Source organism: Artemia sp. Qi Xiang Cuo, chromosome 5 (assembly GCF_049724085.1).
Source record: "Artemia sp. Qi Xiang Cuo chromosome 5, ASM4972408v1, whole genome shotgun sequence".
Taxonomy (NCBI): domain Eukaryota; kingdom Metazoa; phylum Arthropoda; class Branchiopoda; order Anostraca; family Artemiidae; genus Artemia; species Artemia sp. Qi Xiang Cuo.
Window position 1 is genome coordinate 45,568,007 of NC_142798.1, and position 13,664 is coordinate 45,581,670.

The 13,664-nt window shown below is 38.6% G+C and overlaps 1 protein-coding gene across 1 annotated transcript in view; it reads left to right on the forward strand.

The window, feature by feature from the left end:
• The window catches only part of LOC148952178 (pre-mRNA-splicing factor CWC25 homolog), a 45,502-nt gene that overhangs the window by 12,305 nt on the left and 19,533 nt on the right, over positions 1-13,664 (forward strand). Inside the window, exons 3-5 of the mRNA XM_089088869.1 lie at positions 4,389-4,558; positions 11,493-11,982; positions 13,044-13,233. Of these exons, the coding sequence (XP_088944995.1) occupies positions 4,389-4,558; positions 11,493-11,982; positions 13,044-13,233 (850 nt within the window). The remainder of the gene's footprint in view (positions 1-4,388; positions 4,559-11,492; positions 11,983-13,043; positions 13,234-13,664) is intronic.

Genomic DNA, 13,664 nt, shown 5'->3' on the forward strand with positions numbered 1-13,664 from the left:
ACCCAGGCAGGGTAGGAATAGAGTTACGAGATACCGTCATTATTATATTGACAGGGGGGTTTGTTACCTCCAAGGAGAGAGTTAGCGATTTTTAGTGGTGACTCAGGGTGGGTACACTTGGCTTTAGAAAATGGCCATTTGACCACTCGATCACGTTATCATACCCTGGGACAGGGTATACTATAAATAGGGCAGTACCAAACCCGATATTTGCAGAACCGGTGTGGTAGACGCGGGCATCACATTATAATTGGGGGCCGGGGCTTTCCCCTCCAATAAGTGGTGACACCCGTACATTACCACGCCAATACTGGTGGTATTGTAGCTTACCACTATAACACTGGTGGCATCGTGGCCTACTGGTATGATATTAGTCACTATCAACACGAACATTGGTGGCAGCAAGAAAAGGTCCTATCAGTAAACCTGATAGTAAAAGAATTCCGCGTTTTCGAAGAGACAAGTTAATTTAGCCTACAAAGTAGCCTATAAAGAAAGAGACAATACGGATAGAGAACGAACAGATTCAGAAAATGAATTAAGAAGAAATAATGACAGACGGAATCAAAGTAGTCCGAGTAGAAGGAGCAGTGTTGAATCGAGATCCAGCAGAGACTCGCGAAAAAGTACTCAAATAGATATGACACAGCAACTATTAAATTTCATGGAGGCTGATAGAATAGCCAGAGAACGAAAAGAGGAGGAAGATAGAAAAGAAAGAGAGAAAGAGAGAATAGCTAGAGAACGAAAGGAAGAGGCAGATAGGGAGGATAGATGCGAACTAGTGCAAATAATTGCAGGGAAAATTTTCCAGACGTATAAGAGATCCGCATGGGTTAGAAGCCCCGAAAAATATACAACTTCGCTGACTACGGGGGGAGATGGAACGGCCCATAAAACAAATTGGGTGGCTGTGCCACCCGGTCGAAAAAACGAAATACTTGATACGCATGTTCAAAATTTTGATAATCCACGAAAATGGGATGCAGAAGTAAACAGAACACATAATATTGAAAATAAGACGCGCAAAAATTATTTTTCTGGAAAATTTCCAGAAGACGGAAAAATTGAGAACACCTTTAACGAGTGCGAGACGCCGAAAAAAATTTGCCTAAATGAAACACTGATTATACAAGAGAAAAAGAGACGAAATTTATTGTACGCGGTTTTCCTCGGAAAGTTCGAGAAATTTTAGTACAATATGAAAAACCAAATGTCGGAGTTCAGTTCCCATTTGATGACGAAATATTTGTTTCTGCGGTAAGAATAAAGAAGACTAAGAGAGAGAAAAGATATATTAGACGGGGCTACAATTAAGAAATGCAGTCAAAGATGGTGGATACTGGAGTCCAAATCAGATTTAACAATGAGTTATGATTTTGCACGAATGACAAATTGAGGAAAGTAGAGGTAAAAAGAGGAGCGTAAAAAAGAGACAAAAATTTAGAGATTCAGCCTGCAGTGGCGAAAAATAAAAAATGTTGGATGGGCTTTGCCTTGATAACAAAACTAATAGGGGGGAAAAAGAGGTCAAAGACCAATGGGGAATAAAACAAGATGGTTACAAGATAAAAATGAATGACCTACAGCGGGTTGGGGGAAAGTTGGGAGATATTGAATGTCGAGTCGGATTGGAAAAACTTGGGAAGGAATCTGAGACTAGTATTATCAACTCAAAAGATATGTCGATCCTTTATTAGGGGGGGGGGTCCCTTAGGGAAGATCCCCTGCGGGAATTCGCGAAAGATGGCCCTTTTCCTCAATGCACAACTGGCGGACAAGTTGTGATCCCGTTACCGAGGTTTTGCCTCTCTGATCTGGAGTCTTTGGGGGATACTCTCTCCCAGTCACTTCACATTTCACCCAAACCCTTGTCTAGTAACCCTATTCATAATTTTTAATCTTCAGGGGAACCGAAAATTATTGCCGGCAAATTGTATTCAGTGGGAGATGTATCTAAGTTTCACCTGCAATTAGCAGCAACGCATAATCTTCATCTAATTATTCCAGGGAATGGAACCCAGAAATAAGTCGATTCATGGTTCGCTCAAAGTTTTACCTCATTTCCAGTACCCTTATCGTTTTCACAGGCCTGCACATTTTCGGCCATAGATTATTTGAAATTATGCCAAGGGGCTATTTACTTTTTTATTGAGATGTGGGGTTGTTTCCACAGATGGAAATTAAGAGGCTAGTGCAGCCAATTTTTCATGATGGCTGGCATCATCACATGTGCCAGAAACTGATTCTCTGCTCCTCTTAAATGTAAATTTGTGAGAGCGAGGAAATTTTTTTTTGATTGTGCCGTGCATAATCACTTCCTAAGAATCTTGGGGACTTCAAAATTGAAACTCTAATGCGGATGCTATACGATCTAAACCATAGTGGTTCTGCACCAGTGATGTTTTGATGAAAACTGATCCAGAGCTAAGCGGTGGAAGTAGATAGCACAGACACTGGAGGAAGAGAGCAGGCAAATGGATTTTGTAAAGTTGAAATTATATGTTTATGTTTGTAAGGGTGGACCAAGGTAGCGCGTGGGTAGTCATTTATCTTATGGGGGAGGTGTTGGGAATATATCCCGTCTTTCTTTTCTTTTCAGATAAATAACCTGTTTTCGTTCCGTAATTACGTTTACTTAGATTGGCCTATAGTATAATGGCAATATAAAGTCTTGTTGCTTAGCTGTAGTTGTTTTGCAATAAGTAAGCTGTAAACTAAATTCTATTTTGGACTTCCTGGTTTGAGTCATTGAAAGATAAAGCTAAGAAAGTAGAATGGGCCAAGCGAAGGTCCACCCCTATGAACAGTTGCTGTAAAGAATATTATTTTTGAGTTAGTCTGCATTTAGACCCCGTTCGGGAAAGTATATTGTTGTTATTTTAAGTGACCGTTGGAAGAATACAAGTAAGGTATTTTCTACAAACTGTCTACTAATTTTCCCGGAACCCAGGCAGGGTAGGAATAGAGTTACGAGATACCGTCATTATTATATTGACAGGAGGGTTTTTTACCTCCAAGGAGAGAGTTAGAGATTTTTAGTGGTAACCCAGGGCGGGTACACTTGGCTTTAAAAAGTGGCTATTTGACCACTCGATCACGTTATCAAATCCTAGGACAGGGTATATTATAAATGGTGCAGTACAAAGCCCGGCACTTGCAGAATTGGTGTGATAGGCGCGAGCATTAGATTATAATTTGGGGCCGGGGCTTTCCCCTCCAATAAGTGGTGACACCCGTACATTACCACGCCAATACTGGTGGCATTGTCGCTTACCACTATAACACTGGTGGCATCGTGGCCTACCGGTATAATATTAGTCGTTATCACCACCAACAGGGGGGCACTGCAGATCATCTTCACAATTGTGCAAAGACTCAACCACACAAAATATATCTAGGTCCCTCAATAATGCTAATGATGTTTTTTTTCTCTTTGAAACCTTGAATGTTCCAGCACCCAATCCTAAGTTTGCGACAAACGGAAAAAGGTATATGGCCACACCGGTCCTAATCCTTGTTCTCATCACTCATATTCTCAGAGGAGTCACCAGCCCCTTCTTTTTGGGGTGAATTTAAACCATTCGACTTGTCGGCTGGTGCAATTTCGCTGCAGCTCTCAGTCGTGCTGTTTTTACGGACATATCGATTTTAGGTTTTCTGGGCATCTTCAGGACTAATGGTGGTTTCTAATCTCCTCTTTGCTTTCCCACGAGTAACCATTTTGTGCTTTTGCTCAGGCCACGCCGCGTTCTTATTAGTGCTGTCTCTGAAATTTACAGTTTGAGAATTTTGAATTCCCGGGGCTTGGAGGCTAACTTGCTGAGTCTGCGATCTGGGCACAGTACTAGGTTTAGCAGCCAACATTTCCACCCTGTCTGTGACTTGGTCATAATAAAATGTTTGGCCTTCAATCAAAAGGCGGGTTCCTCTTAATTTGGCGTCTTGTTCACGCGACAAAGCCTTATTCAGCATTGGTTTAAGCTCTTGGCGAGATTTACGTTCCAAATAGGTATAATCCGGTGCTACTGAAATATCAAACTTTTTTAAAAGCCGGCCACTACGTAGGATTATGTCGCGAAGTTCCCGGTTATTAAATTTCACCAAAATAGGGCGTACCACACCTGGTTTATTTTTTCCCAAGTGAAACACATCCTTAAAATCACGCCTGGTCAAACTAAGCTGGGGTAAATAGCGGTTTATTGCCGCCATAACTTCTTCAAAATCCATAACTGGTTGATTTCGGATCTTACTGCATATTTTGCGAGTTTTATCTGCATGACTTGAGTAGCGACTTTTGCAAAATATATCTGCTGTAATAAAAGTAGGAAAGGGGGTCATTTTGTATTTTTTATTATATAAGCTTTAAAGTTATTAATAATTTATAGATATTCCTCAGCCTACACTGCAAGTGATTAGCCCAGCCAAAGCAGATGTGTATAATTCTATACATGCAAAAGAGGATCCACTTTTTCTAATTAAACAGCGAGAAGAAGCCGCCAGACAATCCCTGTTAAATCATCCAATGCGGTTAAAACAATTGCAAAAGCTAAAAATGGTAAGATGCTGTTTTTTAATTTTATTGCTTTAACAACTAAGCTAACTAGGCAAATACTATTCAAGTGAGTATTCATGCTAAGAAGCAATTTGTCGATTTTTATGTATTAAGTGCATCTATTCCCTATTATTATTTTTTATTATTCAGTTAAGAGCCATCTTTTAACTAGAACTATTTGTCAGTTTTTTGCCTCCAGGTTTCTAGATGTTATTTTCATTTTTAGAAAGAAGTTAGCTTTCTCTGTTTTTTCTTTCTATCTTAGTTTTTCTATTCCTTTTCCCCTCAATAGCTGTCTGAGGATGCTTTTCTTTCTCAAAACGTGATATCTCCTTTCTTGCTTCTAAATCCATTGTTTTGATTTCCTGCGTCACTTTGTTTACATCCTATACATTATTTATTATTTACTAAAAAATAAAATATTTATTGATTATATGTGGATTTAATATTCTACCTATTTTAAGCCTTTTACCTGTGAATCTTTTGTTATTTATATCAAGATGTGGATTAGAACGTTTGAACTGTTTAGAGGTTAAATTGGTTAAGTTCAAAACTCTTTACTTTTTGATTCTGTATGTTAATAAAAATGTTCTATAAGTAGAGATTAATACAATCGCAACGAGACCAAATTTTGGCCGTCGAAATCCAATTATGGACTTACAAGTTTTATGGACTTGGCCAGTTTAGCCTCTAAATGTTTCAAGCATTATCTAGAAATATTCTCCACAGTAAGGGATTAATAAATCAATAATAAAATTAATCTAGACCATCGTACTCCGACTCATTTTTTAAAATCGATTTGACCAAGATACCTCCACACCAGTTTGGTTTTCGAAAAGGCCTCGGGTTCGAAAAGGCTCATCTCTCGCGAGAAACTTTGATCTTAGGTCAGTATGATGTCAGGAGATTTTGCCCAGATTTTGGTTGAGCTGTGTAAGCGAGGCGTGCGTTCTTCTATTGTAAGGTCACTACGTGATATGTATAGGAACCTCAAGCCTCGTGTTCGTTTGCAAGATGGTGAGCTTAGTGGGGAGATATCCGTACATAAGGGAATTAAGCAAGGGGCTATAACGTCTCCTACTTTGTATAATAACAATTTTAATGATGCACAACAGGTTATCTCTCCGAGTTATATTTGCAAGCATATGGACTTGTCACTTCTGGGTTTTGCAGATGATCTTTTAAATCTCTCTCGGTTGCTTTCTTCATTAGAAAATAATTTCTCGCGTCTTGAAAAAAGTTATGCTGATATTGGTTTGCAGTTTAATGTAGAAAAGTCTGCTGTTTTGTTTTTTAATTGCCCTGAAGATAATGCTACAGTCAGGCTTGGTGGAATTACCGTAACACTGTCTAGTCACATTACGTACCTTGGCCTGCCGATTGGTCGTGATCTTCGAGAGACCCAGTCTTTGCTTATTGAACACCTTTCTAGAAAAGTGCGCATTGCCTTTGCGGGTGTTGTCACTAGCCGTCGCAATTTAAGTCGTAAATATTTGGCTCGTCTTTATAATGCAGAAGCTTTGCCTCATGCCTTGTACCTGTCTCCTTTTTGGAAGCTCCTGAGTGCACGAAACAAGAAAGAAATAAGGATAGATATCTTCTTCAAGTGCCACCTTTGGTAGAAACCGCCATATTGTTGCAAAATATGGAATTGCTGAGCCTCTGAGGGCCGTGGAGGAGGTAATTCAGAATTACGTGAAAAACTAGAGCTGCTGGATAACGAGTGGGTCCACCTTCTCAATTAGTTGTGTTATTATGTAGTTCTTTCTGTTTGTATTTGTTTTTCTTGCCAGTTTTTGCTTTTTCTTTCTTTTCTTGTTTGTGCTCTGTCTTTTTCTGTTGATTGTAAGACAGGTTATTAATAAAATTCATTCATTCATTGTAGAATGTACTTCAGCATGTTCTTTATGCGTATGTTCAAGGCAGGTAAATAAAATAATGAGCATGATTAAAAAAAAATAACACTGAATCAAAATTGACGTTTTTGCATTATCTGCTTCATGCCTTGGGAGTCTACCCAGTGCTGAAGGTGATGTTCTATCGTTCATAGCACTTCTGGAACGCGGATACTAGAATAGCCTTCAGGCTGCAGACATTTGAATATACTCTACTATCCTAGCTTTTGGTCTATAGTCTTCTTCAGTTTAATTTGGGGTAGTAAGGGAGCTGAGGTGTCATGGGAATGTTTTCAGTAACTGATCAATTGAAATGGCTGTGTGACAAGTCACATTCTTGTGATTCATTACCCAAGTGTTCTTGAATGTTTGGTCTCACCCACAGGACCGTTTCTTGAAGTCTTTCAAGAGCTTCTCCATAAGGTCGATAGAACGAAGGCCGTTCTGGCTAAGTGGACGCGCGCTGGGCTGAGAATTCGAGAATTCGGGTTCGATCCCTGGTGTGGTCAGTTTCTTGGTTTGGGACGCGGGTCAGTGGTGTGACCCTGTAAGCTTAGCCAGAGTCAACTCAGCTCTAAATGGGTACCTGGAGAAATCTGGGGAAGGTAAAACAGGAAGGGTTTGCGAAAGCATAGGTTGGCTGGCCCCCAGCCCCCCATTGCATTTCCTGGCTGAAGGGCCACGAAACGGAGATCAGCACCGCCGGTTTGGACCTTAAGGGTCTAGTGCCGCATCCTTTACCTTTTTTTTTTTTTCTCCATAAGGTAATGGTTTACTGTTTGGGCATAAGGGACAAACTTTCTTTGGACGATTCTTTGGCTACTAAGGAAGCAAGTGAGAATGTTTTTGGTTTTTGCCTTGCTTATATTTTGGTCTTGGTGACACTGAAAGTGTGCTATTCTTGGCTCCCGTCCTTTGTTTTCTTGCCACACTCGAAAATCCTGTATTCTTCACTAGGAATATGAAAATAAAAGGGTCGTTATCACAACTAATCTATAGATTCAAATACTCTTGTTTCTCCTGTTGTGCTTTTTAACTTGAGACGGAATTTTCAGCACCATACACGCCATTGCTCCAAATTGTCATCGCTTATTTTCATAACGCACTAGAAAAACGGTTAATGAAAATAGCTGTTATGGACCAGCACGTGGCTCTAGTGAGTTCAAAATTGTACTGAAGACACATCATAGATTTGCCTACAAGGAATTTAAAAAAGGATGCTATTGGTGTTTCTAGACAATATACTCTGCTATTATTTTTATTACTTTGTTTACTAGCCTAATAGTGACAAATAATAAATAAAAGAACACTTTAAAACAATTTGTATTAAAAGCAGCTTACATTGCCTAATATTTTTTTGTTTTTGTGTTTAATGTTTCGTAAGGGGAGTCCTCTAGTTTTCTAACATTGAAGTTACCGACAAATTTGAGAAGAGCTAGTGGTCTAAATCTTCTAGGGGCAGCCTGCTTGACTGTAGCTATGTTCAACCAAATTGCAAGCGAATCTGGGCAGTTTCGTTCGGCGAGTTAAGGGGGACCCAGACGCTTCTGAAATATCGTCCACTTGGTCCTCTTGTTACATGTCCCTTAAGGTTCAGGGGGATATTAGGACATTCGTGCAAAGACCAGAACAGGCGAAGCTGTCTCTCAAGAGCGTCATTCTCATTTCCCATTGACACAAGGTACTTGTCTGATAAGTTTTAGTCATTCGGAGGGAAAAAATAACATGCCTGAATTTCTGCTGAACAGCTCGTGGCTCAGGTATTGCTAGGGGGGGGGGGCAATTTTCCAGTTGCCAAAAACTATCCCAAAAAAACATGAGTAAGAGCATAAAATCTTTAAGTAGTCCGTAGAATATAAAATACTAATTTATAAAGCTGTCACTAGTCTTTTACTGGCCACGAAATTAATGGATTTTACTATTCGATTTTAATTTTCTAAAAAAAACTCAAGCAATCTTAGTTTTCGGTAAAGCGCTAGTTTTTCAAAATTCTACAAATATAGGGAAGTATCACAAGCCGCTTCTTGGACTTTAACATCTTAGGAGAACTGACCATTGGAAATGAAAATTGCACCCTTGGAATCACCATTGTCGAAAAACCTGTAAGGATAATTACAGTCCCCCACCTTGAACAACATTTTTCTATGTTGTACAACATTTTGTATGTTGTTCTTCATCGTTATTGGAGGACTAGAAAGTAAACATTTATTTCAAAAGGAATTGTCTTAACCAAGATTTAAATCATGTTTACCACGGTCACAACGAAGGGCCCTAACTACTAGACCATCGTGCCCTATTTAGCTGTGTTTGTTTTCTACTTGTTGTTGTTCCCGATCATTCGTTTATTATGTGGTAGAAATTCACGGCAATAAGACAGCCAAGAACCAGAAGTTCCATCACCACTCGATGCGCCTTTTTTATGCTCTTTTCAGATATAAATCTACAAAAAGCACATTGATATGATCAAGATCTTTGAATTGAGCCTTGAAACATCTTTATAACATGCTGCAGTTGCCTGCTAGTTCCAGTGGCGTCAATTGGTGGTGGGGGGGGGGGGTAGGCTGTGATCCCCTCCTGGGTCCCCTCCTCATATTTTGAAAAATATCTTTTTTGAAGTACTTTCATTGAAAAATGTCCTTTTTTGGTATTTTTATTGAAAAACCAACAAATTTATTCCCCCCCCCCGAGATGTTGAAAAATAAATCCGCCCTCCCTTTTTTGTGAATCGACACCGCCAGCCTAGTTCTAGTTAGTCAATCGACGATTTATGAAGCTTATAATGGGAGATGGGAGGGGGACTATGCTATTTAGGGAACTTCAGACCTTAGGTTTTCCAACCATCTAGATTATGATTATATTTCTTTCGTGCTTCCTGGCCTTTTCAAACCAGCCATGGAACCGAAAGCGCCATTTTTTGGTGCCATATGACACTGTATGATGTCTTTATCAAGTTGAATTTATATATAAAAAAAGGCACGTAGATATAAAAATTAGCTTTGGAATTAGCCTTAAAAAGGCTCTCTGTGATGGTCCAGTGCCCCACTAGCGGTAAAGAAAGAAGAACAAGAAGATAAAAAGAGAAACCTCAGTGCTCCCCATGCAAAAAGTGGTTTTCTCTAATCCTCCTGTTTATGGATTTCCACCATGGCAATCTCTTTTTCGAAATTCCTATCAATTTGTTTTTGTAATGACATTTCACAATTAAAATTTATCGAAAAAATAGTTCCTTAATCATCTACAAATGAGATTTTTTTTCATAGCGCGCTTTAAAAATTTTGGTTACTATGGGTCGTGGTTCGCTCTTTACTAAGCTGTAAAGAAGTTGTAAAGTCATTGCATGTTTTTTATTTAAAAAAGGGCTCTACCTGCCCACATTTCTGCTGAAGAGTTACATCTGGGAAGAACTAAGTGCAGCTGGATCTTAGCTTAGCCCGTTTTTACATTCAGTCATGGCTAACATCGGTTTTGCATCGAGTCAGGACTTAGCTGGTTTTTGTACCGAGTTAAGACTTAGCTTGCTTCTAAATAAAGTCAGTCTGCAGCTTGGGCTCACTTCGTTTTCACACTGAGTCAGGTCTTAACTTGTTTTTGCACCAAATCTGTCTTTAGTTTAGAATCAGCTCTTGAGTCGCCAATGAGCTCGTTTTTGTATCACATCGTTTTTGCTGCTTAGACTTAGTTCATTTTTTAACTGTCAGGAGCCTGCACAGAGTCACGCTTTGGCTGTTTTTTCCGCCAAGCCACACTCTAGTATGCGAAACTTCGCATGTTTTTACACCGAGTCTAGCTTTAGCTTGTTTTTGTGGTGATTTATCACGGGCCACATTTTTGCCGTCCAATAACACAGATTGATAATTCTTGGATAATTCCTGCTTAAAAATGGTGAACATGTCTATCTTTCTGGAAAAAATTATGTAACATAAACTCTTTTTCTCTTAAAATGTAAATGCGAAGCATGGGTCCTTTTATAATTCAGGGTCCTTGCCCATGGGACTGCATGGTACATTTCCTTTCTAGAGTGGTTTTTTTAACCATTTTACAAATGTGAGTGAAATGACTGACTTGGAGTTTTGAACGAATACCCTGGGGTCTACGGGTGTGGCCAAGGGCAAAAAAAGGAGAAGAGAACTTGCCACTTGTTGATCCTTTTCGACTCGTAAAAAAGAGTTTGAGAACTTTCAATTTCCGATCAATTGATTACAAGATTATACGACCATGCAACGACATGTTTTTCAAACAAATCTATGGCAAGTTAGAACATCCTAAGGTTTTTTGTCCCCATGTTGGCTTATAGAGCATATACTATAAGGAATACATTCTTTGAGATGGCTACAGATAGCGAGATTGGATGATAAGCTTTCTGAAGAGTAATTACCGTTTTAATGATAGTTGCAGTCGTAGCTTCAACATAGTAAAGAACGAACCACGGCTCATAGTAACAAAAAAAAACGCGTTTAATAAATACTGGCTGGCGAGAAAAAAATATTAATATTAAACGAAACTGACCGATGTTGCTCTGGAATCTTTATGAGGATTTAATATATCCTTTTGGTATCAAATCTCTAATTTTTTAATATCGCTCTCTCACTAGCTACCCCACTCCCACCGGAAAAATCCCCCTCTTTTTTTACCATATCCTGCTGTTTCTCACCGTTTCCTGTCATAAAAGAAAAATCTCTAACCTAATAAAAAAAAACAAAAACACTTCATTTGAAACTGAACAGGAGACCTACTGCTTGTAAAGCAGACGTTAACAATTTTCAAATTTGTTGACCCCCCACCGTATAATACGACCTCGCTCCTACTTTAAAATAGCCTGCAAGGCTTTTACTGATATTACTACTTTACATAAGCCACATACTAGGTGACAGTATAGAAATCTTTTCTTAAATTATCCACCACTCTCCCCCTCCCTCCCCGGCTGGGAACCTCCTGGTTTATACCCTTAGCCATATTACTCAAACAATCATTGTTCGTAATATGGCAATCGTGTGTGCCGCTTTAGTTTCGCTTCCTAATCTCTCCTGTTTTATTCATTTTAGAAATCTCTCAAAAAAGAATCCTCCGACGAAGATATTGACAGGAAGCTAGCCAAGAAGCTTGCGAAATTAAAAAAGCACTCGCCTGAATTCATTGACCAACTACTATTTAAAAAGCTGCGGAAGTTGAAGAACATCAATATCAACGAACTTTTAGAAGAAGCAGAATCTGAATCAGGCAGTGAAGAAGAAAGAGAAGCTAAATTTGTTTCAAAAAGATTAGATAAAGAAGAAGACTACAAGAGACGTAGAAAAGAACGTGAGCATAGAAGATCAACAAGCTCGTCCCCCTGCCGTAGAAGAAGAAGCAGATCTCCGTATCAAAAGAAAAGAGTCTCCCCTGGTACAGCGAGTCCTAGTCCTCCTCCCAAAGAGAAACGCTTTCAGAGTAGACCCGAACGTGCTCATCCTGGACACAAAGATATAGAATCTATAGATATAGGTGATATGGAATCTCGACAGAACAAAAATGATAGAGTAAATAAAGAAAAGGGTATGATCTATGATTTTGTTTTTCTTCAAATTTTGTATCTCTTTAAGATCAAGTAGGTGGAAACTCAGGGGGCTAAGCCTCTTAGAAAGGGATATTCTTCTCCAATCTCTTGCATATTACAAGACAAAAAAAAATCATGATTTTGCATAAATTTATTGTGAATCTTGTAAATACTACAAGATTTTGTTATTTTTAAGATCAGTTATGCCTTCCGAAAAATAACTTCTATTACACAAAAAGCCTTCTTTACAAATACGTCTTTTTTATCTTTTTATTTATTCATATTTATTACTGATATTTTTTTATCCTTGTAATTTTTTTTTTATTTTGGCTGTTTTTGTTATTGATGATGCTATTTGAGAGAAATGAGAAACTATGGACTATTTTTAATTTTTTCCTGGCATGTCGAGCCCGTTCTTAAAGGACAAAAAGCTCTTGCCCCTGGAATTCAGCCTACCACCTGGAATTAGTTCATGGATCAAATTTGTGATTGGGCTTTTGCTTATCATTGAATAGGACCGTATTTAGCTAAAAAAAAGAAGATTTTTGTGACTTGAGTGAACTATTTTGCTTAAAATTAATCTTCTGCGTCAGTACTTGGGTAGAAACAATATTATCAGAAATAAGGTATTAAGTAATTCTTCTAAATTTGCGAATAAATTGATTTTCTATTATATTCTTTAATCTAATAGCTTGTATTTAATTGAGTTTAATAACATTAAAAAAAATAATAACAAGACAACAGACCAAGCGGGGACAGAAGAGATGAAAGGTAATTGCTCCCCTAGCGTTTGAAAAATACTTAATTCAAGAACTTGAAAAGATGCCCCCTCCATCTAAGATTATGGAAAATACGTTATTTGTATCTTGGGGCAAAACAAAAATCGAAAACATCTTTACTCCCTGCATTTTTGTGAATTGGCGCAACCGAACAGGCCCTGAATCTATTAACAGTCATGGAAAAATGTATACATAGCTGCAAAACAACATGACTTAGAAGTGTTGATGTATGTTTACATTTTTTTTAGTAATAACCAATTAGCGATTTCTTTTTCTTTTAGATTTCAGTAGACGCCAGCAAGGCGGAAAAATTAGACTGAGTGCAGAAGAAAGAGAAAGACGGCTGAAGGAGATGGAGAGGGATGCAAAACAAGGGGATATTGAACGCCTGAACAACGTCGCCAAATATAGAGAAGATGCAGCTAAAGTTGATGCGGAGGCAGTAAAAGAAAAAGACCCTGAATTCCTTAGGTGAGCTTTAGACATTTTGAACTGTAGCATTGTATACCCTTAAGCACTGCTTTACGGCTAGTCACTTGGCAGAATACTGGTAGAATATTAGCAGAATACCAGACTCTTAGTAGTTCGTCAAGTTTCAACTCATCAGCAATGTCAGTCTTGCAGCACATCTTGACGGTGGTGACCCTTATGCGAACTGATAAGTTTTTTCGTAAAAAAAGTAGATAGACAAAACCCGAGAATTCCTGAGCAAAATGACGTAACCCATTTTCAATATATGACATGACGAGGCCCATTCGCGAGGGCCGAAGGCCCAAGCACCTTACCTGTGAAAGTGAGCTCTTTTGTCTAGTGTGTGTATATATATCTTCTCTCTTTAAACGAGCAATATTTGTATATTTTCTTGTCTGAAAAGACTATCTAGATAGGGCACGAGATTGAGA